Source organism: Zootoca vivipara, chromosome 11 (assembly GCF_965207765.1).
Source record: "Zootoca vivipara chromosome 11, rZooViv2.hap1.1, whole genome shotgun sequence".
Taxonomy (NCBI): domain Eukaryota; kingdom Metazoa; phylum Chordata; class Lepidosauria; order Squamata; family Lacertidae; genus Zootoca; species Zootoca vivipara.
In genome coordinates this window covers 43,680,630-43,705,884 of record NC_142594.1, presented here as the reverse complement: position 1 = coordinate 43,705,884, position 25,255 = coordinate 43,680,630, and the positions used below count along the sequence as shown (strand labels likewise).

At 42.9% G+C, this 25,255-nt stretch overlaps 1 protein-coding gene across 4 annotated transcripts in view; it reads left to right on the top strand.

Annotated features, from left to right (window-relative positions):
• Nucleotides 1-25,255, top strand: part of PFKP (phosphofructokinase, platelet) — a 63,424-nt gene that overhangs the window by 11,614 nt on the left and 26,555 nt on the right. For all 4 annotated transcript variants that reach the window (XM_060280893.2, XM_060280891.2, XM_060280894.2 and 1 more), the window contains exons 2-11: nt 2,527-2,600; nt 9,224-9,301; nt 12,279-12,468; nt 14,290-14,455; nt 16,660-16,704; nt 16,793-16,901; nt 18,315-18,410; nt 20,239-20,331; nt 23,641-23,766; nt 24,560-24,624. In XM_060280893.2, the coding sequence (XP_060136876.1) occupies nt 2,527-2,600; nt 9,224-9,301; nt 12,279-12,468; nt 14,290-14,455; nt 16,660-16,704; nt 16,793-16,901; nt 18,315-18,410; nt 20,239-20,331; nt 23,641-23,766; nt 24,560-24,624 (1,042 nt within the window). The remainder of the gene's footprint in view (nt 1-2,526; nt 2,601-9,223; nt 9,302-12,278; nt 12,469-14,289; nt 14,456-16,659; nt 16,705-16,792; nt 16,902-18,314; nt 18,411-20,238; nt 20,332-23,640; nt 23,767-24,559; nt 24,625-25,255) is intronic.

The following is a 25,255-nucleotide window of genomic DNA, read 5'->3' as shown; positions in this document are numbered from 1 at the left end:
TTGAGGGGGGTGACTGCAAGGGTTCCCCTCTGGAAATTTTTACAAGGCCGTGACTTTCCAATCCAGATGTCAATAGTGATTTGGCAGGTGAGCCTCCTAAGCGCCGATGGGAGGTGTACTTCAAGACCCTAGTTCAATGACTATCAAGATCCAGAAACTCCTGAGGTGTATGCAACTCACAAATAAGTAACCTAGGTTCTGACTGTAGTCTTTGGCAGAGTGAGTATTTTCTGGCAAATTTCTCTGGAATCTTGATGAGGCTGCTGAAGCAGAACAATAGTCAGACAATTACCCCTCTCTTCATTTAGCACAGAGAGTGCAAGGGGGACGTTAACAAATAGAAACACAAAGCTACCTTGGAACGAGTCAGGTATTTCCAAATCTTGAAACTGGGGCTTCCTTCATGTGAGACTGAACTGTAATCCCACCAAAGGTGCTATATGCCAGCTGCTCACCGATACCTCTGTTTCAGGCCACATGTGGTTACTCCTCTCTGGTCAACTCACTGATTCTCAGTGGCTTTTAAAATAATGGAATGTGTACTAGCTGTGCACATGTGCTGAAGGCACAGAACTGTTTGCTCCCCGGATTATGTGGCAGAATTGTTGCAAGAATAGTTTTGCCATGGCATGCTGAAGTTTAAATCCGCTCACACATGTCCAGTAGATAGTGGCAATTAAGTAGTCATAATTTTAGGGTTCTCTACATGTACCAAATGACTCCAGGAAGGGGGGCAACTGTCTCATATCATACTTCTGTCTGCATCAGTTTTTAGTGTGACTCCACCCCACATTCTTTGTGAACTTATGTGATGGGCACTGTGTGCTGCTGGACATGCTGCCTTGCCAGGGCACAAGGGGCATTTGTCCTTGGATTCTTGAAGATCTATTTTCTGCTGTTGTGGACCTGTACTCCCAAGCCATAAATGATCTTCAGTGCATAAGATACCTTCAGGCAATTAAAACCACAGTTGAATGTTCAGGAAGTTGAATGGATCCAGCTACCTGTTTGGCAATAGCATGTTGCTGTCGTATAGGCAGTCAGGCCATATTAATGTTCATCATCAGTGATGGGATTAGGAATTTGGGTCATCTTGTACACTGGTTTGCGCAACTGGTTGCAATGATGCCATTGGTGCATCTTTGGAGCCTTGTGAGTGGGTCATCAAGTTGTTGGAAAAGGATGTTGACCCAGTGAAGAGGACAGGAGGGTTACAATTCTCTTTACAGACCTATTTGTAAAAAAGCTTGGGAGCAACTAGCCTATGTTTGTCTTATGCTTTGTAAAACAAGAAGCTTTTAAAGTATTGAACCCTAGTTTGTGGAACAAGGATATTAGCAACTACTTTCTGGAAGCTTGCACAGACTTTTGTCATGAATCAGTGAAACTTGCAAACAAAGAAAGCTCTTTTGAACCTAACTGGGTCTGTAACATCCACACAGTAAGGCTGGAGTTTGGAGTGGTGTTCTGGAATACTGCCAGACAGGAATACTTTTTCTTAAGATAACTAGGGAGGGGGGAGATTTTGGTGTAGATTTTACAGTTTGACCATTGCCGCTAGCTCTGTCATCTACATTGTTCCACTTCCTGATTTAGTTCCCTTTGTGTTTCATTTACAAATACCTTGATATGTAACCCTCATACGCAGTAGGATAATCCTGCACTCCACCACTTAGAGATTACTGTGTTCTATACAGGGCAAATTAAAGCACATCACAGTATTGGAAATTATTTATTGTGACATATTGCAATATCATTAATACTGCCTTACACTTACCCTTCAAGTTACCCTCAAAGGAAATTGCCGTTCTTGGAAATTTGCTGTCAGGACTGCTCAAACCCAAATTCTGCAGGGCTCTGTGGTTCACAGTGGTGCCCTGAGGTTATTCAGCAAACACATGCTGGCATGTCACGCCACACGCAGAACATTTTGCAATTTACTGAAGAAAATGGGACAATGTTGGAGGAGATCTTGATATTTTGTTCATATCTTGCCTTCCCCCATGGAGCTCAGGGTGACTGATGTACATGAAGATTTCAACTATTGGTTGAAGTAGTTCAGGTGAGAGGTAGTAATTGGCTTAGGGTCACCCAATGAGCTTCATGGCCGAGTAGGGAATTGTCTCTCTTGTATCTCTGTCCATGCTGGCATCGTGCAGGCCCGGCGGTGTGATGGTCTCCTGTTGGTTGTGGTGGGTCTTTGGGACACCCTGGAATTTTGCATCAAGAAATGTTCAACCATTCCTTGATGCTGTGTGAATTTCATGGGGAGTCTGCACATTTCTACATGGGCTTCCTGTGCCGGTCAACTGGAGTGCATTGCTTCAAACATTCATTAATCTCTCTATATATGGCAACAAAACATATAATTACAATAACCAGTGCCTTTTCTCCGGACACAATCAGAATTAGTTTTGTAATATGCCTTTCAAGGTAAAAATGACTGTTTATCATTAAAGACACTTCAAGTTACTGTTTGTTTGGTAACAATGTTAACCTTTTCTCCCTTTGCTTTCTCCTTTCCAGGTATGAATGCAGCAGTCCGTGCTGTAGTGCGTATGGGAATTTATGTTGAAGCAAAAGTATATTTTATCTATGAGGTTGGTGTTCCCATTTGTTATATGTATGCCCCCACGGTCCATCTTTTGGTCTATGCAGAGAGAGAGAGAGAGAGAACACTCCTTTGGAAAGTGTGGAATGACGAGGAGAAAAGCAGGGACAAATTGGGAAATGCAGCCATTGCCTGTCAGCACTACCGTACATGCTGAGTATAGGAAACAAAAAAGTGGGGATCAGCAAAATATGGCGACACAGAGAGGGAAAGTAAGGATTTCCCCCCAAATTTTATCCTCCTCCTCTGCTCCACACCTTTGCTTTTTATCTTGATCCAACTAAGGAGGTCCACACATGGAAGCAGCCTTCTCTGTGCGTGACACTTGCTCGATCTGAAGCCAGGAGCCTAAACTGGACGTGCATGTTGGTGCTGTCTGTCCATGCTGCAGAGTTTTATTTATTACTATTTTTCATAATCTTATAAACTGCTTCACTGCCTGAAGCCACCAAAGTGGTTTACAGTGAGATATAGCACAAAAATACGAGTTCCAAATGCAATGAAATAAGGTGCACAATTATTCTTTCATTAATGACTGGGTCACAGCTCAGTGGAAGCCTTTTTAAATGAAAAGGTATCTCCTGTAGGTACCAAATATCATGACACACAGCACCTGTCTAACTTGAACTGGTAACTGAGGGCTGGAGCTGCAACACTAAAAGCCCAATTTCGAGTACAAACAAAACACCTCTGGGGCATGTGGTACTCTTTCTCAATCCTCAGCCTCCAGTAACAGAGCCTGATCGAGAAAGAGTACCACATGCCCCAGAGGTGTTTTGTTTGTACCTGTACTCGAAATTGGGCTTTTAGTAGCTGTTTAATAGTATTTGGCCTACCAGCCCATGTCTCTCACTTGGGATGTAATGACAACCACACAAATAACAAGGGTTCTGCTCCCTACTCCCCACTGCAGCTCTCACCCTAGGAAGGTACGGTTTTATTCTAGTACGTTCTCACCCTGTGGGATGCACACCGCTTTCTTTCTCCTTTGTAACAAGACTTGTACATCCTCTGCTATGTCAGGCAACATCTATCCAGCCCACAGCAAAAGTAACAACAATGAACAAACCTCACAGGTAAAGAACACCAGTAGCAAAGGGATGGCACTTTTGTGACAATCAGAAGTATTGATGTTGCCCCTCTGAGGTGACCCACAAATGCACCATAACATGGCTTAATTTAAAGTAATAAGGGCTTCTCTCCACCAGTGAGAAACTTGGCCACAGGTTTTCTGGCTCAAACATCACTGCTGCCTATGCAGCTGACGTTCAGGCAGCCCAACCAACACAAGGCTAGTGGTTTATGAGGCAGCAAGGAGGGCAGATGACATTATTTACGGCTCTGATGTGCCATGTAACCTGCTGCCAGCAAGAACAGACTTGCGCTGGAGTGTGCATCCCTATGAAGATGTGCATTTAAGTGTGCATTCAATCGAAAGCCATGTAATGTGGATTGCTGACACCTGTGCACCACACATTTATCCCACAGTCTTTTCAACTTCAAGGGAAAATCTCTTATCATGTGGAAGGTAGACTTCCTTTTATTTTGTAAATGAACTTTGGCGATGGTGTCTATAGGAACTTAAGGGTACAATATAGTGGGTGGTTTCCTCATTGTAGGACATAATATATATTTGAATCTATGCATGCTGAATGTTCATTGGACTTCTTCCAAAGCCATAAAAGGTAAAGGGACCCCTGACCATTAGGTCCAGTCGTGACCGACTCTGGGGTTGCGCGCTCATCTCGCATTATTGGCCGAGGGAGCCGGCGTATAGCTTCCAGGTCATGTGGCCAGCATGACAAAGCTGCTTCTGGCAAACCAGAGCAGCACATGGAAACGCCGTTTACCTTCCCGCTGTAGCGGTTCCTATTTATCTACTTGCATTTTGACGTGCTTTCGAACTGCTAGGTTGGCAGGAGCTGGGACCGAGCAACAGGAGCTCACCCCGTCACAGGGATTCGAACCGCCGACCTTCTGATCAGCAAGCTCTAGGCTCTGCAGTTTAACCACAGCGCCACCTGGGTCCTTGTCCTTAAGTTTATACGCTAATAAAGCATTCAGCTCTTGAAAAAGTTGCATCTGAATTGATGTGATTGTAGAGATTCAAAGTGCATTAGGAAGTGTTTTTATACGGAAGAGTATTTCCCCCGTCTGGCTCTTTGTCTTTGCCGACCCATGCCTGTCTACTTCTGTAACTTGTGAGTCGAGGAACTGTAAAACTTATGAATATGCAGGCAAGCAGAACTCTGCACACCACAATCCTTTGTAGTATTGCCACAGCAACTAACCAAGTATTTGTGTGTCATGCCAGCCCTGGAAGTTCCTGTTTTGCTATTTTACTGACAAATATTTTACCACCTTGCTTGAAAGAAGCTGGGTGCCTTTATGGTTGGAAAGATTTTTTTCTCTCCCTTATCTCTGCAAAAAGTTATCTCAAATCTGTCCTCTTATATAGTGCTGGCTGACTTGCCGGGGGTGGGGGTCACATTCTGAACTGAACACTGGCTCTCCACAGAATCCCTGAGCTGAGGTTCAGGCAAAGGACTTCTTAAGCTCCACTTTGGCACAGGCCCCTCTGATGACCCACATTACATTTAGCATGAGATACATACTCTAGAAATTCTCTCTAGCTGTTCACCCTGGAGGAGGGTGTCAAACAGCCCTTTGCCTTTCTCTTTACTCGAGTGGCAAAAAGCAACTGATACATTTAACAGGAATACGGAGACTATGCAGGTGGGCAGATCGAGTCACTAATGGTTTATCCCTGGCATGATTTCATTGGTGTTCTGGGTGCAATCTTCCGTTTTCTGTATGCAATGCATTTGGAGTGCTGCCTTTTTTTTGGTCATGCAGAAAACTTACTCTGTAATGGAAGTTATTTCATGCCATTAACATTATTTTAAGCAAATGCTTCAAAAATACTCTTAAAACCTCTTAGTAGTTAAAAGATAATTTCCTGAGATTATGACAAAATAAACTTCATGGTGGAGCACCTGCTTTGCAGGCAGGAGTTCCCAGGTTCAGTTTCTGACATCTCTGGGTAAAGCTAGTCAGACAACTAAATGCTGCCACTACATGTAAGGTGTACTGTAGAGATGTACCAATAGTTGACTTGGTACAAGGCAGAATAATATATTCATATCAGTAATTAACCTAACTATGCTCTGGGACTATTTCATCTTTAGTTCCAAAGGTCAAAGGAAAAACTGGGGAGGTAATAGCTAACTCCTACTTGCTTCCAGTGTTTTGACCTTTGAAAGTGAGAAGGTTGGCACATTAAAAAAAATAAAAATTAAAAGCCATGCTGCGCCCTGCGAGGGCGCCAGAGCGATCTCCGCCCCTCAGCGCCAGGTCGCGCAACCTGCTCGAGACTGCCCTGAGGGCTACATAGATTATTGCATTTACCCCCACCCCAGATTCTCCACCCTGTGGTAAGGTTTCAGGGTACAATGTTTATGAGGAGAAATTATAATTATTGCTCATTAATATGGATGAGCAGGTTATTGAGTTGATAATAGTCTCTGGGTATAAATCAAGAGAAATTAGATATCTGGGAATTTGTCAGATTATGCCTTTATTACACATAATATTTTTCATGTATATGAGAAAGCAACATTAGATAAGAAAAAGTGGACCACTTTAGCTCAGCATGTGTGTATGTATGTATGTACCAGTATGTTGTGATATATTCAAGAAGAAAAGGATGCTGAATATATTTAGACTGCAGCAGTTAGCTTGTCCTAAATGAGAAGTTTAATACACTGATTAACCTCACAATGGATCAGGATTTAGTATAGGATAGATTTAATTCAAACACATAGAAGGGTGTTGAGGGAATCGAGGGAGAAGTTTCTTTGCAATTCTATCCCCCCACCCCCCCACCTACAATAGTCTGGCTATTGGTTTTTCTTTTAAGAAGTGTGTGATATGAGATTCTAGTAACTAGAAAACCACAAATGCCTTCTAGCATTATAAGGCAAAGTAAATCTTACCAGCTACATTCTGTGAAATAATCTTTGTTTATAAAGTGGCGTGCATCTGAGACTTTAGGGATGGTGCTGAAATGTAACAAATTGAAAATGTAGCAACTCTAGTACATATTGTATCCGCTTAAACATTAAAATTAAGATACTCCCCATCCCAAACCTCAAAAATCAGAAGAAAATCGACCCACTCTTTTTTAGGAATAGGGATCAGAAATTCAGGACTACCCTGGGAGAACTGGAGCATATGATGAGATGCAGTTTTGTTTTTTTTGAAAGCTTCATTAGCTGAAGAATAAATCATAGCCAACATCTCTTGAATGCAAGCATGGGTCTGCCACAAAGAGGTATTTGTTGTAGGTACCAGAAGATAATCGGGTAAATCCAGTGCCATGGCACGTAGACTGGAAAATTCCAAAGGATATGTTGAAAGCACAGAGATTTCCTCCGCTCCACTTCAGAAACCATCATGAGCACAGCAGCTTCAATGGACATTGTTGTTCTGGTGATTTGCCCTCTGTCTGCAATGGAGAGTAACCATGGTTGCTGTAACATGCTTGTACTTGTAATTAGTGTAGAATTCTCTGTGTTTGTGTGTGAATGCCTTTGTCTCTATGCTTACTCTGTCTCTGTGAACACTGCAACATTCTCAGGGTTATCAGCTGCAAAATTGTTTTGATTTGCATTACCTAATAATAATAATGATGATGATAATGATTGATTATTTGTACTCCGCCCACCCGGCTGGGTTTCCCCAGCCACTCTGGGCGGCTTCCAACAAAAATTAAAATACATTACAGTCTGTACAGACTGTACAGAAGTACAGTCAAATTATGTAGGAAATGGATGCACATTAAATGTTAAGGCTTCCAACAAGCAATCAGCTCTTTTAAAAGAAAAAGCAACAACGTTTTAGAGAAAATTATAGATAAGAGATTTGTTCTGAAATGTATATTCAGAGAAAGGGACAGGTAGCACTTAGGAGATTTGCAGATACAGTGGTACCTCGACTTACGAATAACTTGACTAACAAATGTTTCAACTTACAAACGTCCGCCATTTTGGATGCGGTTTAGATAGGATTTTTTCGATTTATGAATTTTTAGATAGGATTTTTTTCGACTTACGATTTTTTTAAAAAAAATTCCCCGTTGGTTTCTACTTACGATTTTTTCGACTTATGAAGGTCCGTTCGGAATTGATTAAATTCGTAAGTTGAGGGACCACTGTAATCACAATGCCCTAACACCATATATATAAACCAGCCTTAGTGAATTTTTACACAAAAGGTTTATCTACACTACAAATGTATAGTTCTTAACATGTCTACTGGCATAAAGGTAAAGGGACCCCTGACCATTAGGTCCAGTCGTGACCGACTCTGGGGTTGCGCGCTCCTCTCACATTATTGGCCGAGGGAGCCGGCGTATAGCTTCCAGGTCATGTGGCCAGCATGACAAAGCCGCTTCTGGCAAACCAGAGCAGCAATGGAAACGTCGTTTACCTTCCCGCTGTAGCGGTTCCTATTTATCTACTTGCATTTTGACGTGCTTTCGAACTGCTAGGTTGGCAGGAGCTGGGACCAAGCAACGGGAGCTCACCCCGTCACAGGGATTCGAACCACCGACCTTCTGATCAGCAAGCCCTAGGCTCAGTGGTTTAACCACAGCACCACCTGGGTCCCTGTCTACTGGCATAGCTTCCCGCAAAGACTACTGGGAATTACATGTTTGTGGTTCTGCCTTTTTCCTTCTCCTGCAGCAATGGGACTCTTTGAATTTGCCCTGACTGCATATACCGGTAATTGAAATGTACTTTTCCTGTCGAGCTCTGGAGAAAACAAAATAAAAACACGAATACGATTTGGCAACAGAAGCTGGCTCCAAATGCTGCATCATGATGACTTGCAACATGTATCTGCCAATAACCCCCATCCCCAGACCAGTCTTGACTTTTTAAAGCATGCTTTTTAAAAAAACCACAACCTTAATAAGCATAGCTGCCAAGTTATCCCCCTTTTTATGGGATTTTCCCTTATGCTGAATAGGCTTCCTCGCGAGAAAAGGGAAAACTTGGCAGCTATGTTAATAAGGTAGATGCGATGTAAGAAAATCCTCTGCGTGGATCCTAAAATGCAATTTCCCCCATGTCCACAAATATTGCAGCATGCCCCTCTCTCTCTCTCTCTCTCTCTCTCTCTCTCTCTCTCTCTCTCTCTCTCTCTCTCTCTCTTTCTCAGTGTGTGTGTGTGTGGTGTTATGTCTCCAAGATGGCACAGAAAAATGAGAAGAAAACTAGTCTTGACCAGGGCCAGCCCAATACATTTTGACCTCTGAGGTGAAACTCAAATATTTTATTGGGGTGTGTGTGAGGTCCCCTCAGCCCCTAAGAGTTGACTCCTGCGGTTGCTGATCCTATAAACCACTTTAGCCTTTCATTTCAAATCTTCATGCTTGCAATGGTGACACCATTCTCATACTTCCCTATCTGACTTACTTGATCCCAAGCTTAGTGTAAGTTTTATCATAAAAACCCTTTTATGTTACAATTGTATTTAATCCCCCCTTAAACGAATGCTCTTTTTTTATATGTCAGGTTTCTATATAATGTTTCTCTCTTGTCACAGGGTTACCAGGGCATGGTTGATGGAGGTGAAAACATTGTTGAAGTCACATGGGAAAGTGTTTCAAGCATCCTCCAAGTGGTAGGTCCTGAATTAAGAATCATTTTCATTTTCATCTGAAGAAGTGTTCATGCACACGAAAGCTCATACCAATGACAAGCTTAGTTGGTCTCTAAGGTGCTAGTGGGAGGAATTTCTTTATTTTGTTTCATGCACACGAAAGTTCATACCAATGACAAGCTTAGTTGGTCTCTAAGGTGCTAGTGGGAGGAATTTTTTTTATTTTGTTTCATGCAAGTGTGTTACTTTTCTAAAAACCACCCCTAAATAGGTAATGAATAAAATGTTTTAGCAATTAAGCAAAATGCTTTGCACTAAACAGCTTTGTGTTTTGGTCCCAAAGTTAGTCTTAGGTATACTCACTTAGAATTTTTGCTTCTGTCACCACCCAACATTTTCAGTGCACAAATATCTGGGCGGTCTCTTTCTTTCTTTCTTTCTTTCTTTCTTTCTTTCTTTCTTTCTTTCTTTCTTTCTTTCTTTCTCTCTCTCTCTCTCTCTCTCTCTCTCTCTCTCTCTCTCTTTCTTTCTTTCTTTTTTCTTTCTCTCTCTCTCTCTCTCTCTCTTTACGCTCAGGGAAGAGAAATGGAGCAGCATCCAAGCAGAAGGATGCCAGCAGAGTTCGGTGTCTCCCTTTGCTTTTTATTTCCCCCTCCTAGTATGAGTCAGTATAAAAAATGTTCCCATGTTGCCTTCAGGATTTAATAACTGTTTTGTGTTGGCTTGAGCTTGGCTCCTCTTGCAGGAAAATTCCCTGCCTGCTGTGACTTGCATCACGTATGGGTATGGCAGTGCCAAGAAAGGATTTCAGCCTAGACGAGCCCTGTGCCACAGCAAAGTGACACTGTTCTGAGAGCAAAATATGGACATAGCTTTAATTCTTTTTCCTGCATCAAAAAAGAGGAATTGATATTGCGTAATCAGCAACTAGCACGTTTTCAGCAAAGGAAATTACATAACAGTTTTATATCGACACTCTTCTAGTATGCAAAAAATAAAAATCCCTTTGCTACTTCTGATCCGCGGCAGAACTTCAGTCAAGGATAATAAATGTGATTTAAACTTTGATTGAAGGAATTATGCTTTTGAACCATATACTATAAAACTAACTGAACAGATTATCTGTTTCATAAGATTCAGCTGAAACACTGATTCTTCCTGACTTTTAAATCTTACACAGCAACAGTTCTGAAGGTGTGGAGGAACAGAATACCAAGTCCAGATTGAAAAATAGATAAAGAAATAAAGGACAACTACAACTCCCATGATCCCTAGCTAATAGGACCAGTGGTCGGGGAAGATGGGAATTGTAGTCCAAAACATCTGGAGGGCCGAGGTTTGGGGATGCCTGGTCATGAGTAACAGTAATGTGTGTGTTACTTATTAAGGAACTTGTCATTAGTGTTGTTTATTCCCCAGTAGCAATCACTTTATTATCACATCTGTTATCTATAATTCAAGTTTATATATAACTACCAGCCATCATTTTTAGTTACCACCTGTACCGGACGACCATAAATGCTGTGCTTTGTGCGTAAGCCAAGTAAAGAGGATTAAAGTCTGTTAAATGTAAGATATTGGATCTTCTGGTCAACGTACTTTCACACCTGCATCCTACCCTTTCTCTGTGGAGTTCAGTGTAGCGCGCATGGGCTTATCCCATTTTATACTCAAAACAGTGGCCCTAGTCTCTCCTTTTCTTGTTTCTTGCCCCCTCCCCCAAATATCCATCTGATCTGAAATGAAATGACTGTAGAAAATCAACATACTGTTGGTGCTCTATGTCGGACTAGCACTGCACATGGTGTAGGGAAGCCTTTCCATATCAATGCTCTCTGGTTTTGTTTTAGCCTGGATCTCATGAATGAGAGGGAAGCAACAACTGCTGACTTCCTCTCTCCCCAAGCTCTCTACTGTCCTCAAAATATTTTACCAGCTGAGGCTTCCATGACTAATGCCAGTGTGGTGTAGTGGTTAAGAGTGGTAGACTCCTAATCTGGGGAACTGGGTTCACGTCTCCGCTCCTCCACATGCAGCTGCTGGGTGACCTTGGGCTAGTCACACTTCTCTGAAGTCTCTCAGCCCCACTCACCTCACAGAGTGTTTGTTGTGGGGGAGGAAGGGAAAGGAGATTGTTAGCCGCTTTGAGACTTTTTCGGGTAGTGATAAAGCGGGATATCAAATCAAAACTCTTCTTCTTCCTTGTTGGGTGCCTAGCTGACTTATGAACAGGTTTGACAGGAAACCCACCCTTAGCTACCCACCCCCTGGCCACCTCCAGGCTTCCTGGCAAGAGAGGGAGTGTCTCTCTTGTTACGGCAATTGAGTCAACTCTCCCTGCCATCCTCAGTTCTCAGTCCCCTGCCAATAAAGGCATTGCTATGGCAAGTATCAACCACATGTTAGAGTCCTAGCGGGTTGTGAAGGTGTCCTTTTGTCTCACCATTGGTGGTGCTGTTCGACCGCTAATAATGAATTTTGTCCCTAGAATAAAAGGAATAGTTTGGAACCAGTGAGCTACAAAATAAGCGCAACAGCTTAACATCATTTTCAGTCTTATGCAGGACAAGGGAATGTGTATGTGTTACATATTTCTTTAACCAAGTAGTGTTTACAGCTGACAACAGAGGTAGGAAATGTGTACAGACAATATCAGGGATGAGCAAACTTATTCAGACCTTGTGGGGGGGGGGCGGACTATATTTTGGGGGGTGAAATGAATGAATTCCTGTGCCCCACAAATAACCCAGAGATGCATTTTAAATCAAAGCACACATTCTACTCATGTAAAAACATGCTGGTTCCCGGACCATCCGCGGGCCGGATTTAGAAGGCGATTGGGTCGGATTCGGCCCCCAGGCCTTAGTTTGCCTACCTATGGACTATATACTCCACCATACTCCTGCCAGCACCAGATTCTGCATTATTGCTTATAGCAATGGAAGTAAAATCTGGAGAGCTTGTTCCCTCAACCCGATTCTTCTCTTTTATCTTGAAGGGAGGAACGGTCATTGGGAGCGCACGCTGCAAAGCTTTTCGGACCCGGGAGGGCCGCTTGAAGGCAGCCTGCAACCTGGTGAAGTGTGGCATCACCAACCTTTGTGTGATTGGTGGGGACGGCAGCTTAACAGGGGCTAATCTTTTCCGCGAGGAGTGGAATAGCCTTTTGGAGGAACTGGCACAAAATGGTAAGTCCTGGTTAAGCTCGTGGGACATTGAGCTCCTCAAGTTCTATGTCATTTATTTTAGTATTTTAAAATTGCAAACCACCTTTCTTACACCAGCAGAAAAGTGCTGCATAAGTGCACAGAAAACATATTTGTTGTGCTGTACAAGTGCTAACGTTAGTTTATTGTTTAAGATTTAGATCCCTCCCTGCATCACCATGATCTTGGAGCATTTCGCAATTAAATAAAAACCAAGTAGAATATACTTTAAAGTGCAACCATCTCCCTTCTATTAAATATATCTGTCAGATTAGACATGCACCATCAAACATCACTCGGACACATGATAATCCATTCAAAAACCCTTGTGGAATAGGAGTGTCTTCGGGTGTTGTTAAAATATAGCCAAGGTTTGTCCTGGTCAGAGCTTGGAGGAGAGAGTATTCCATACCTGGGGAGCATTTACACTAGGATTGCAAATGGATACAGAGGTGGAGGTGCTTGGATTGGGGTACTAGTGTTGCACAACAATGCAGTTTGTCACTTATTTTCTTGTTAATAATAATAATAATTTTTTTTATACCCCGCCCATCTGGCTGGGTTTCCCCAGCCACTCTGGGTGGCTTCCAACAGAAAAATAAAACACAGTAATCTATTAAACATTAAAAGCTTCCCTGTCTTCTAAAAGTCTGGTAGTTGTTTTCCTCTTTGACATCTGTTGGGAGGGCGTTCCACAGGGCAGGCGCCACCACCGAGAAGGCCCTCTGCCTAGTTCCCTGCAACTTGGCTTCTCGCAACGAGGGAACCGCCAGAGGGCCCTCGGTGCTGGACCTCAGTGTCCAGGCAGAATGATGGAGGTGGAGACGCTCCTTCAGGTATACTGGACCGAGGCCATTTAGGGCTTTAAAGGTCAGCACCAACACTTTGAATTGTGCTCGGAAATGTACTGGGAGCCAATGTAGATCTTTCAAGACCGGTGTTATGTGGTCTCAGCGGCTGCTCCCAATCACCAGTCTAGCTGCCGCATTCTGGATTAGTTGTAGTTTCTGAGTCACCTTCAAAGGTAGCCCCACGTAGAGCACATTGCAGTAGTCCAAGCGGGAGATAACTAGAGCGTGCACCACTCTGGCTAGACAGTCTGCAGGCAGGTAGGGTCTCAGCCTGCGTACCAGATGGAGCTGATAGACAGCTTCCCTGGACACAGAATTGACCTGCGCCTCCATGGACAGCTGTGAGTCCAAAATGACTCCCAGGCTGCACACCTGGTCCTTCAGGGGCACAGTTACCCCATTCAGGACCAGGGAATCCTCCACACCTGCCCGCCTCCTGTCCCCCACGAACAGTACTTCTGTCTTGTCAGGATTCAACCTCAATCTGTTGTTTGTTTGTTTTTTGGTCTATTCATACAAGCACAGTCTTATCAAAACTTCAGTTCCATGACCCCAGTAAAACGAGGACATCTCTGGTCTCCCAGCCCACTCCCCATTCTTTCCCAATAACTGAAGGCAGAAATAAAATTCCCATTCATTGGCGAAGCTTCATGCAGCATTAATTCAATCTTTTCTTCATAAAGAGCGTTTTCTTGCCTCTTACTCACGCCAAGACTGTAATAAATGATAACGTCACATTGTTTAGGGAAGCTTTTAATCTTTAAGAAATTAGTGTATTCTAGGATTTCTGTTGGAAGCCGCCCAGAGTGGCTGGGGAAACCCAGCCAGATGGGCGGGGCATAAATTATTTATTTATTTATTTATTTATTTATTTATTTATTGCTTTAACTTCATGGGAGGGGGGTGTATGTCAGACATTTTTAAATTTATTTTTCTATTGCTTTTTTGCCAGGTGAGATTGAAAAGGAGGCTATCAAGAAGTACGCTTACCTCAACATTGTGGGAATGGTTGGCTCCATCGACAATGACTTCTGTGGTACCGATATGACCATTGGCACTGACTCTGCCTTGCACAGAATCATTGAAGTTGTGGATGCCATTATGACCACTGCTCAAAGGTACTTTGAACTCAGGATGTGGGATTTTAAGATGGCCACTTGGGCAACGGCTAAGAGCCATGGTTCTTTTCTTTAGCAGTACTAAAGTGTACCAAAGTTGTATTAATTTCACCCTTTTGCCAAAGTTGAAAGGGTGGTTATGTGCATACGGCAAACCTGCCTGCATTGCGTTTTATGACAAAAGGAGGAGCTAGATTAGAATCCAAACAAGGATGTCAAAAATAACCCTAACCCTAACCCTAACCCTAACCCTAACCCTATCTTTCTTTCCTGTGATGTGTATTTGTGGAAAGATGTGGCTGTCTTTGACTGCATTCACTATGATTTTTAACCCTGCCACCCCTGGCATGCACAGAATGCTGCCCTCAGGACAAAAGGGAGTTATCCCTCTCAGTTTAAACTAACTGGAGCTCCCAGTTCCAATGGATTGAGGAACTGCTTAGTTTAAACTAGGAAGCACATACCGTATATACTGGCGTATTAGACGGCTTTTGAACCCAGGAAATTTTTTTCAAAAGTTGGGGGCCCGTCTTATACACCGGGTCCAAGAATCTGCAGTCACCGCATACGGTGGGGGGAGCTCAAAAACGGCCGCATCCCCACTGTATGCAGTGACCATATGAACGCAAAGAAGCGCGCTCGGGAGGGGGCTGCTCCCCGCCAGGGAGAATGGCTCCCTCATGGCTTTGTGACCTGGATCAGCGCAGAGATACAGTTTTGTGTATTTCATTGGTGTCAAGCTGGTGCCTCTTCTCTTTTTGTCAGCGCAAAGCAAAGAGATCTCTCCGTCTCTCTCTCTCTCCGCTCTCTCTTTCACTGCTGCTCAGCGTCTTTCGCTGGCTGTGTGAGCCTCCGATGTCTCTGCCCCTCTATCACTATCCTCTCTATGGTTTCTCTCCCTCTCCCTGGCTTCTATTCCCCTTTTGCTCACTGAGCCAGCCTCGTTGTCTCTCTCTCTCCGCTCTCTCTTTCACTGCTGCTCAGCGTCTTTCGCTGGCTGTGTGAGCCTCCGATGTCTCTGCCCCTCTATCGCTATCCTCTCTATGGTTTCTTTCCCCCCCTTTTGCTGTCTCTGCCTCCCTCTCCCTCTCCCTCTCCCTCTCCCTCTCCCTCTCCCTCTCCCTCTCCCTCTCCCTCTCCCTCCTTTTTATCGATGTCTCTGCTTCTCTATCTCTCCTCTCTCTGGCTTCTTTCCCCCTCTCAATAACTAAGCAAGCAAGCAAACAAACAAACCACCATTTCCCCGGCTGCAGACTTGAGTGCTGGAGAAGACAGCCTCCCCTCCCCGCCAAAAAAGGGCTGGAGTACATCCCAAATTCTATATTTTAACTTGAAAAGTAAGGGGTCGTCTTATACGCCCAGTCGCCTTATACGCCAGCATATACGGTACCTCCAATCTCCTCACAGCAGTTCCAGAGGAGGAGCGGGAAGCAAGCGAGGCCGCCAAGGCTTACAGTTGCTCATTCACACAATGCTAAAACACAGATTGGCATTGCATCCAAACTTTTGACTGCAGTCTGCTTAAATACTATTGAAGTCAATGGAATTTAAGCAGCTTCTGTGGAGGCTTGCAGCCTTCTTCTGCATTGTGTAGCCAGAGGAAAATGGAGCTCTGGAAGGCATGTCTGGATTCCTGGGAATGGCAGCTGAGCCCTGCCACCACTTGGGCTGGTATTTATCACATCGTCAGACACATGCAGTGGTATGAAAACTGCATGTGGAGGTCAAAAAGGGGGGGGGAAGCCCATCTTGCATAGATCAAGGGTTTTTAAGTTGGGCTTTGCTTTAATATTGCTTTTTTGTATGTAGTTTAGTTCTGTGAACAAATGGGGGGGGGAATTGAGATTTGATTGTGAGGACTTGCCTAGTTTTGCAGTTTTTCAAATAGTAGCCATCACTGAAAGGCAATTAAGATTTGAGGAGTAACCTATACACTCTCTTAAATGGCATGAGTTCATAAAATTTAGTGGTCCGCAATCTTAGTTTGGGGGGTGGGAGGTAATAATGCAAAGAATAATGGCACATGATAGTATGCTGCAAAGCAGAAAGTTAAGAAGTGTCTGGGGGAAGATGGAAAACGCAAGCACAAATGTAGTTTCTGCAGTGCCAAACAATCGTCTTGTCTTCTTTCTGTGCATTTGTACATATCACTTCATACTTTGATGCTGTTGTGACGCTATTAATAATTATTGCAATTGTTACAGCCACCAGAGGACCTTTGTCCTGGAGGTGATGGGGAGACACTGTGGGTATGTATGTCTGCCAACACCACATTTAGTTAAAATTGCTGAAATATATAGTTCACGTACTCATTTGGATTTTCTGATTATGTTCTAGGTACCTAGCTCTTGTTAGTGCCTTAGCCTGTGGTGCAGATTATGTCTTTATTCCTGAATATCCACCTGAGGAAGGATGGGAAGATCATATGTGTTCTAGGCTTTCTGAGGTAATTATTTTCTACAGTGGCTTTGAAACTCTGTCCTGGGATCTCTTAGGCTTCTTTGAAAGCTTACTAGGTTCCTCAATGAAAAGATCAGGGATGGCCGAAAAACTTTCAATCCCTCAGTGTCCTAGGTAGAGCCAAAATGGAGGAAGTGTTCCATGGCATTGTTTTCCTACTGCGAAAGTGTCCTCCTTTCTCATGATCTTTCCATTTCCACCTAGTAAAGACATACCCGTCAACTCCCAGACTGAAAAATCCGGGATCAGCAACGGCACGGCACCGGAAGTCGCTTCTACGCATGTCTGGACAAGCATAGAAGCGACTTCCAGTGCTGCTCTGCCCAATTTTTGAAAATCCGGGGGAAATACGGGATATTTTGCCATTCAGGACAACGGCAGGAAACGGCTTTAAAAACGGGGGTTTCCCACGAAAAACGGGAGACTTGGCAGGTATAAGTAAAGACCACCCACCTCCCAAAATTACATGGGGCAGCATAGAGGGAAGGCACATCCAGGCTGGCTCAAAATATTTTGGCACATGAGGTGAACCACAAAATGGTGCCCCCCTCCCTGCCAGGGAAGAAGAAGAGAAGAAGAAGAAGAAGAGTTTGGATTTGATATCCCGCTTTATCACTACCCGAAGGATTCTCAAAGCGGCTAACGATCTCCTTTCCCTTCCTCCCCCACAACAAACACTCTATGAGGTGGGTGGGGCTGAGAGACTTCAAGGAAGTGTGACTAGCCCAAGGTCACCCAGCAGCTGCATGTGGGGGAGCGGAGACGTGAATCCGGTTCCCCAGATTACATTTCTACCGCCCTTAACCACTACACCACACTGGCTCTCTCTGGGGTGGGTGAAAAACTACATCAGGAACAAGGGGGGGAATAAAGATCCACATTGGAATTTGCTGCCCCTGTGGATCCTGCCACCTGAAGAGGTCACTTCGCCTCATGGGTGGGCTGGCTCTGTCTCTGCAACATGTTCAGGTAGCAGGCACCCCCTTGCCAGCAGGCACTTGGCATTTAGGTGACCAATGACAACACTCCCTTGTGAACTGCTTTGTAGCTCACCTGACTCTTATCTTTGATGCTAATGTACAGAATGGAAGATATTGCTAGTGTTGAGGATTTAGACGTGATCAGCTATATGATGATGTTACTGTTGCAATGAGGAAGGGTTATTTGCCGACAACGCAATCCATAGCTGGCTGGGATTGCCAACATTAATGAGGTGGCAAAAAATGTGTTAGGAAGTATTTTTTTATCCTGGCTTAGTAAGGTCATTTTTGAAACAGTAACAGCACATTAAGTACTGTAGTTGTAATAGTCTCAGAAGCTTTCAAGGTACAGCTATTTATTGTGGTCTCAGACCATGAGGCAGATTTAATGACTTTTCTGCATTTTTTTTTTACCTTAGAACCGTGCACGAAAGAAAAGACTGAATATCATAATTGTAGCAGAAGGTGCCATTGATTCCCACAACAAGCCTATAACTTCAGAGCAAGTTAAGGATGTAAGTATCAAGCTGCCAATCAAATCTTCTACCAAGGATATACGTAACTGAATGCTTCTCTTCCACATAGTGTAAAGTGTGTATCATTTCTCGATGAACATAATTAGCCTTTCTTTATATGGTTGATTGCATATTAATCATTTCAGGCGATACAATAAGTATTACATCTGTGTCCTTTAGCAGTAACGTAATCTCAGTAATTATGATTATAACCTAGCTGCTGCCTTTTAAAAGGCATAAAACATAAACATACAAATGAGTATACAATGTTATTTGGGTATTTTGTAGGACCTGGTCAAAACATTCAAAACGAGGATTCCTTCAGTTCTCAGTACTGAACTGTTTTTTGTTAATAAATTATATCCATTATACGAACTAAGTTTGGTACTTATCAACTCGGCTACAATCCCAGCAATTTGAGCCTCCTCTGTCAACAAGGCTTCTCAGAACAAACTGTTACACAGTTCAGCCAGACAGTGACCCAGAAGTGCTATAAAAGGGAAGAAAAAAATCTTCACTTGAATGTGGATTGGAAAATAGTTCCAAGATGAGCAAGAATGATGCTGCACAAACCACGAAGAGGCCATAACTTACCTTGACATAGGATGGGTTTCTTCCGTGTTTGCAAGTGGGGGTGGGGTGGGGTTGAACACAGCCTTTCAAAATTGTGTGGCCATTCCCTGCTGCATACGCTTTACCTTTGCTTCTGCCGCCAACACATTTATACTTGTAAAAATTCTCTTAAACCACCTCTGACTCAGATGTAGAGCCTGGACTGTTTGGACTTTACTTCCTGTCACCTCAGCACACTGCAAACTTTCAAGTGATCGTGTGGTTTCCTACCCCTTCTCCACTTCCTCACAATGTACAAAAGGGATTGCCAAACAGGGAGATCCCACAGTGGTTCAGATAAAAGGTCTCTCTCTAACCCCATATACCAAAACCCCTTTCTGTATCACTTTCTGCATCCTGGGTTAAGAGAGATCTTTCATTCAGATAATTTTAGGTCTCTTGGATTGGGCTTTCACTTCTGTACCTCAAAACCTTGTCCCAAAGTTACCATACATGGAGGTAGGTGAAGGATTAATGCCCAAACAGTCCCACTAAGATGTCCAGTCAAAGTTTGGGGTTACAGGGTCACCCATTCTTGATCTTGATGGAAAGAGGCCAGATTCTCCAGGAATCTTGCCCCACAAACAGAGTGGACTTTTCCAGTCTGTTTGTTCAGAAAGAAAAGTTTTCACAGATCTGGAGTTAAGAGAGTACAGGCTTGATTGTAACAAGGAATAGGACAAGACTGGATTTCCCCCCTTGCTATTACTCCTCTGTATACAATGGTAGATATTTTTACCTCAGCTTTGTAAGATACACCAAAAGTTATTCTTTTGTTAGTGTAATATTTGCGCACTAATTTCAAAATGTTCTACTTTAATTATTATTGGGAACAGTCTTTCAGGAGGAAGATAAATAATAGTTTTTCAAAGACCCAAAGTGGCAGTAGTGGTGACATCGTTGCCAGTGCTGTACACCTTTTTTTTTTAATCCTGCTGTTGCTTCTAGTCAAACTGGTTCTGCAACTTTGCCACCCTCACTTTTTAAAAATACTTGCTTACATAGGGATCAATTTTGCTTGCCCTAAGGTTAAGTGGATTTGAGAGCGTTGCTCCGTCACTATTAAAGAATCCTAACTCTTCATAATCTTTGTATTGTATGCATTCTTAAAGTTTTAAACTAGGATTTCCACCTATTGTTCAGGCACAATAATACCCCAGTGTGTTTCTGCCGCTGTTACAGCTCATAATCCTTAACACTTTGTCTTTTTTTGCAGCTTGTGGTACAGCGACTAGGGTATGACACTCGCGTGACTATCCTTGGCCATGTGCAAAGGGGAGGCACTCCCTCTGCATTTGATAGGATTTTGGTAAGTAGACGCGGGCAGCCTGTGTGTTGAGCACCGTTGTTTAGGGTGTTACATAGTTCCTTATCCTCATTCAGATTGTAGAACAGTCACAAATGTCACTGGCTCTCTAGTGTGTGGCGCAGTCAAGAGAAGCAGGTCATGAATTAAAATTTGTACTCAGCCATTCTGTTCTCTGGATGGATTTTGGACAGTAAGTGTCTCTCGGCCTAAGCTTTAGGATAAAATGAGATAGAATCATGTATGCCACTCTAACCACGGAGGACTAGGTATTTCTGTGATACACATACAGCATCTAACATTGAAATCAGTTTTCTGTCTGTCTCATAATTTCCCGTTGCGACATTCCATCAAAATGGCTGGTCCAGAGTAAATGAAGCCATAGCATAATAGGTCTGCACCCGGCTAGCCTACTGAAGGGTGCTATCTCCCCCACCGATCATTGTCTTCTCCATAGGAAAAAGGGGAGAGTGGATAAGCAATATTTGTGTCAGTGGGGACTGAACTTCTTTTTGCCTATTTCCTGCAAGATTTGACCTTCCAGCACAATGAGTTGCTGATCAGGGAATAGCATTGAAACTTCCAAGGACGTATATAGGTGCTTACCCGTGTTTCTCATATTATAAGACACGTCTTATATTTATTTTTTCCTCAAAAAAAACACACCATGGCTTATTTTCAAGGGATGTCTTATTTTTATTACGGTACATGGGTAGTGCAGTAGCTCCCCCCGCTATCGCGTTTTGCGTGTCCTGTTGCGAGTGTGTGTCCTCTCGCTCCCACACCGGGCAGTGAGCTGGGGAGCAGAGGTGGTTTTGCTGAGTTGATTGAGTCAGGCAGGCAGGCAAGGGAGTCACCCTGCTATTTCGGGTCGCCTGAGGAAACGTTTGCTGCTCTCTCCCCCCCCCCCATGCCTGCGCCTCAGCCGGGCGCGCATCCTCAGCCCGCTTTGCGCGGCGGGGGCAAGATGCGCGTCAGCATGCAACCCCTCAGATTCCTTCCGCCCCTCCCTCGCCACCAACCGACCCCCACCCCATTTCCCCGCCTGAGGTAAAAAGTCCATACCGTAGTTAGAGCCAGTGACTGGCTGCCCAGCTACCGTATGTGAAGGCCGAGGGAGGAGGAGGGATGGGTGGGAAACCTCTCCTGGCCATTTCCTCACCTCCCTCGTTCGTTCGCGCGCCTGCCTGCCTGCGAGCGGGGATTCGCTCGGCACGTGCAAAGGCTGCAGCCGGGTCCCGGGGCTTCGCGCGCCGCGTGCAAAGGCTGCAGCCGGGTCCCAGGGGTTAACGCAGCAGCAGCAGCCGGTTCCGAGCAGCCCCCTTCCTTTTCCTCTTCTTTGCCACAGACCTGCGGTATGGCTTATTTTCGAGGTATGCCTTATATTTTGCCACCTCAGAAAAATCCTGCCATGCCTTATTTTGTAGGGATGTTTTATAATGTGAGAAACACGGTAGCAAAAGTAGAGCCCATAGTTAATATTTAAATTTTATTATTTAAAAGCATAAGGAATAAAAACACATATATACAAAAGAATACAAAAATACAACATAATACCAAACACAAAAAATAGAAAGAGAAAAAAGAAAAAAATACGTCAAAAAAACCCACAACCATTACATTTAACATTTAAGCACAGATACTTCCCGTCCCTCTTATTATACATTTTTATATATCTTGTATTTCACAGGTTTTTACTAATAATATCACCTTTTTTCTCTTCAATTCCACTTTAATCATTCCTAATATTCTCAAACATCATTCAATATCCGCGAGTAGAGAATTATTTGGATAATACACTTTGAGATAGTTTTTGTATATATTCCACTTTTGTTACTTTTTGCATAGATAGATCTCTTACTGAATCAGTCAGCTTAGCCATTCGTATGTGATTTAACATTTGTAATTGCCAGTCCGTTATTGTAGGTAGCGTCTCGCTTTTCCAGCTTTTTGCTACCAATATTCTGGCAGCAGTCACTCCATACAGAAATAAAGATCTTATTTCCTTTCTTATTTCAGATGGTAATATATTTAGAAGGAAAATATCAGGTGTCTTTTTAAATGTCATTTTAAATATTTTCTTTAACTCCTCGTAGATTTCATTCCAGTATTCTTTTATATTTTGGCAAGACCACCACATGTGGAAATATGTACCTTCCTCTTTTTTGCACCTCCAACACCACGGGCTTATTCCCCCATTCATTTTAGCCAGCTTACATGGTGTTAAGTGCCAGCGATATATCATTTTCATACAATTCTCCCTTAAGTTATAACATGCTGTAAATTTTAGGTCTTCAACCCACAATCTCTTCCATTGTTCTATATCAATATTGTGTCCAAGATCCTGAGCCCATTTGATCATTGAGACTTTAGTTTGTTCCTCTGTCGTCTCCCACTCTAGTAAATAATCATACATTAAAGAGTTTTTTTTCTTTCTAACTTTAGTTATTATCTTTTCAAATCTTGATGTTTCTGTTGCAAGCCCCACCTCTCTGTCTGTACTTAATTTTTGATTCAATTGACAATATTGCAACCAGTTGGTCAGATGTTCTTTGATTTCATCATACTTTTTTCAATACTGGTTTCCCTTCTATTGTTTCTAGTCTCTCGTATTTCTTCTCTTGCCCGCTATGGCTTCTGTTGGGGACTTCCAGAGTGGTATTTTGGGCTCCAGTATCCCCTTATATTTGATCCACAATTTAAAGAGAGATTTCCTTATTACATGGTTTAGGAACCCTTTGTGTGCTTTTATTTTTCCATATATCAGGTATGTGTGCCACCCGAATCTCGTATTGTGGCCTTCCAAGTCCAGTATATCTGTTCTTTCTAATTTTAGCCACTCCCCCAGCCACACTAGTCCCACTGCTGCGTGATATATTTCGAGATCGGAAGTAGAGCCCATATAGATAAAGAAGTAGATTCTTGATCAGCTATGGAATAATGTACATGATTGAGGGGCTCTTTGCTTTCTCATCTGTTCCGTGATAGATTTTAAATCAACCCGTGGTCATTTGTTTTTATAGTATTGTAATAATTATATTGCAATAATTATTACAATAATTAATTATTGTAATAATTATTGTAATTATATTACAATATATTACAATAATTATATTGCAATTATACAATAATAATTACAATAATTATGTAACAATTATCCCTCCCTATTTCTAATTCTGTGAAACTGCTCTTTACAAAGAACATTCTGTAGATGCTTGTTGGCATGTATCAAAGTCTGCATAGCCTCCATGCAAAGTGTTCTCGTATGGCTAAAGGCTTCTTGCGGATTTCTTGCGTTCTTTTCATTTTCAGGCAAGTCGCATGGGTGTGGAGGCTGTCCTTGCCCTTCTCGAGGGCACACCTGAAACTCCTGCTTGTGTGGTCTCCCTGTCTGGAAACCAAGCTGTCCGCCTGCCTTTAATGGAGTGCGTGCAGATGGTGAGTTGCTGAAAAGAAGCAATTGTGTTTGTTCATTGACACTCTCTTACCGGTTAGCCATCAATAGTCGGTTGTTACTTGGAGCCTGGAAAGATGTGAGCAGAACTCTTATCCACGTTGGGCACAATGAACTCCAGTCATTCCTTCAGTGAGAGTAACTGGGCTATTTGTTACTGCCCCATGAATCTTGACAGCAAACAGCACTCCTTACCTTTTGTAATGCAGATGCCTTTAACATAGTAGCTGCACATTTATATTTGCAATGAGTCTCTTGCTATCAAAACTCTCATTTCTTGTTGCTAGTTTAGTGACTACACAGTAACACCCACATACCATAATACACCTACCAATGAGCTGCATGCTGAGATTATTCTGGTTTCCCAAAACCTTTGCAATAATGTTCAATTGAGGTGTTCTGTATGTTGCAGTCTTAGAATGCATGATTTGAGATCATGAACCTAATAAAAGATGGTCCCTTCCTGTTTATTTCTGATTTTAAAATTAATGCTTTAACTTTCCCAGACTTTGAAGTAACATTGGCTGAAGTGCCAAGCCAGTTAAGAGTCCAATTATACATGTCTACTGAGGCACCGGTCCCATTGAACTCAATGGGGCATATTTCTAAGTAGACAGATTGCATTATAAATCCCCCTGAAATAATTTGGATTTACTAACCTGAGCAAGGCTATAGCGATTGTCACCATTCGGAACTACTTCATAGCCTTCTAGCATTGTAATAGATAATATCATTTTCTAATAAATGATGACTTTTTTTCTTCTTTATTTCAAAAAGACCCAAGATGTACAGAAAGCCATGGATGGAAAAAGATTCAGTGAGGCTGTGCAACTTCGCGGAAGGTGCTCCTCTGTTGTTTATTTCTCTGCTGGCAGCAATAACCTTTCCAATAAATCATTGCTAATTGTGTTAAGGCAGGCATAGGCAAACTCAACCCTCAAGATGTTTTGGGACTACAACTCCCATCATCCCTAGCTAACAGGACCAGTGGTCATGGATGATGGGAGTTGTAGTCCCCAAACATCTGGAGGGCCAAGTTTGCCTATGCCTGTGTTAAGGGATTATTTTTCACGGCTAAGGAATAGGGGGGGGGGAATAGATTATTTTTCTCTAGTTTCTTTTTAGAAATGTGTACACATTTTAACCCCAAAATCCCTCCAAAGTTATATGACTTTTCTAGGCCAATTCTATACCAGAAAAGGAATTCACTACTAGTATTATCTCTGCGGAATTTAAAATGCCACTTCATCAGAAATGGTACTTGAATTGCCTTTCGCAGTTCATAGAGCACATAATATTGAATGCTAAGTGGGTATCAAGTTGTGGAGTTGCACAGGGAGGAGCAAATGTAATTTCTGAAAGATTCCCTCAAATGGCAGATCATAAATGGTCATTTGCCTATCACAAATGTATATGAGACATTTGTTATTGTTGTTGTTGTTGTTGTTGTTGTCATCTGTCTAAAGAGACATC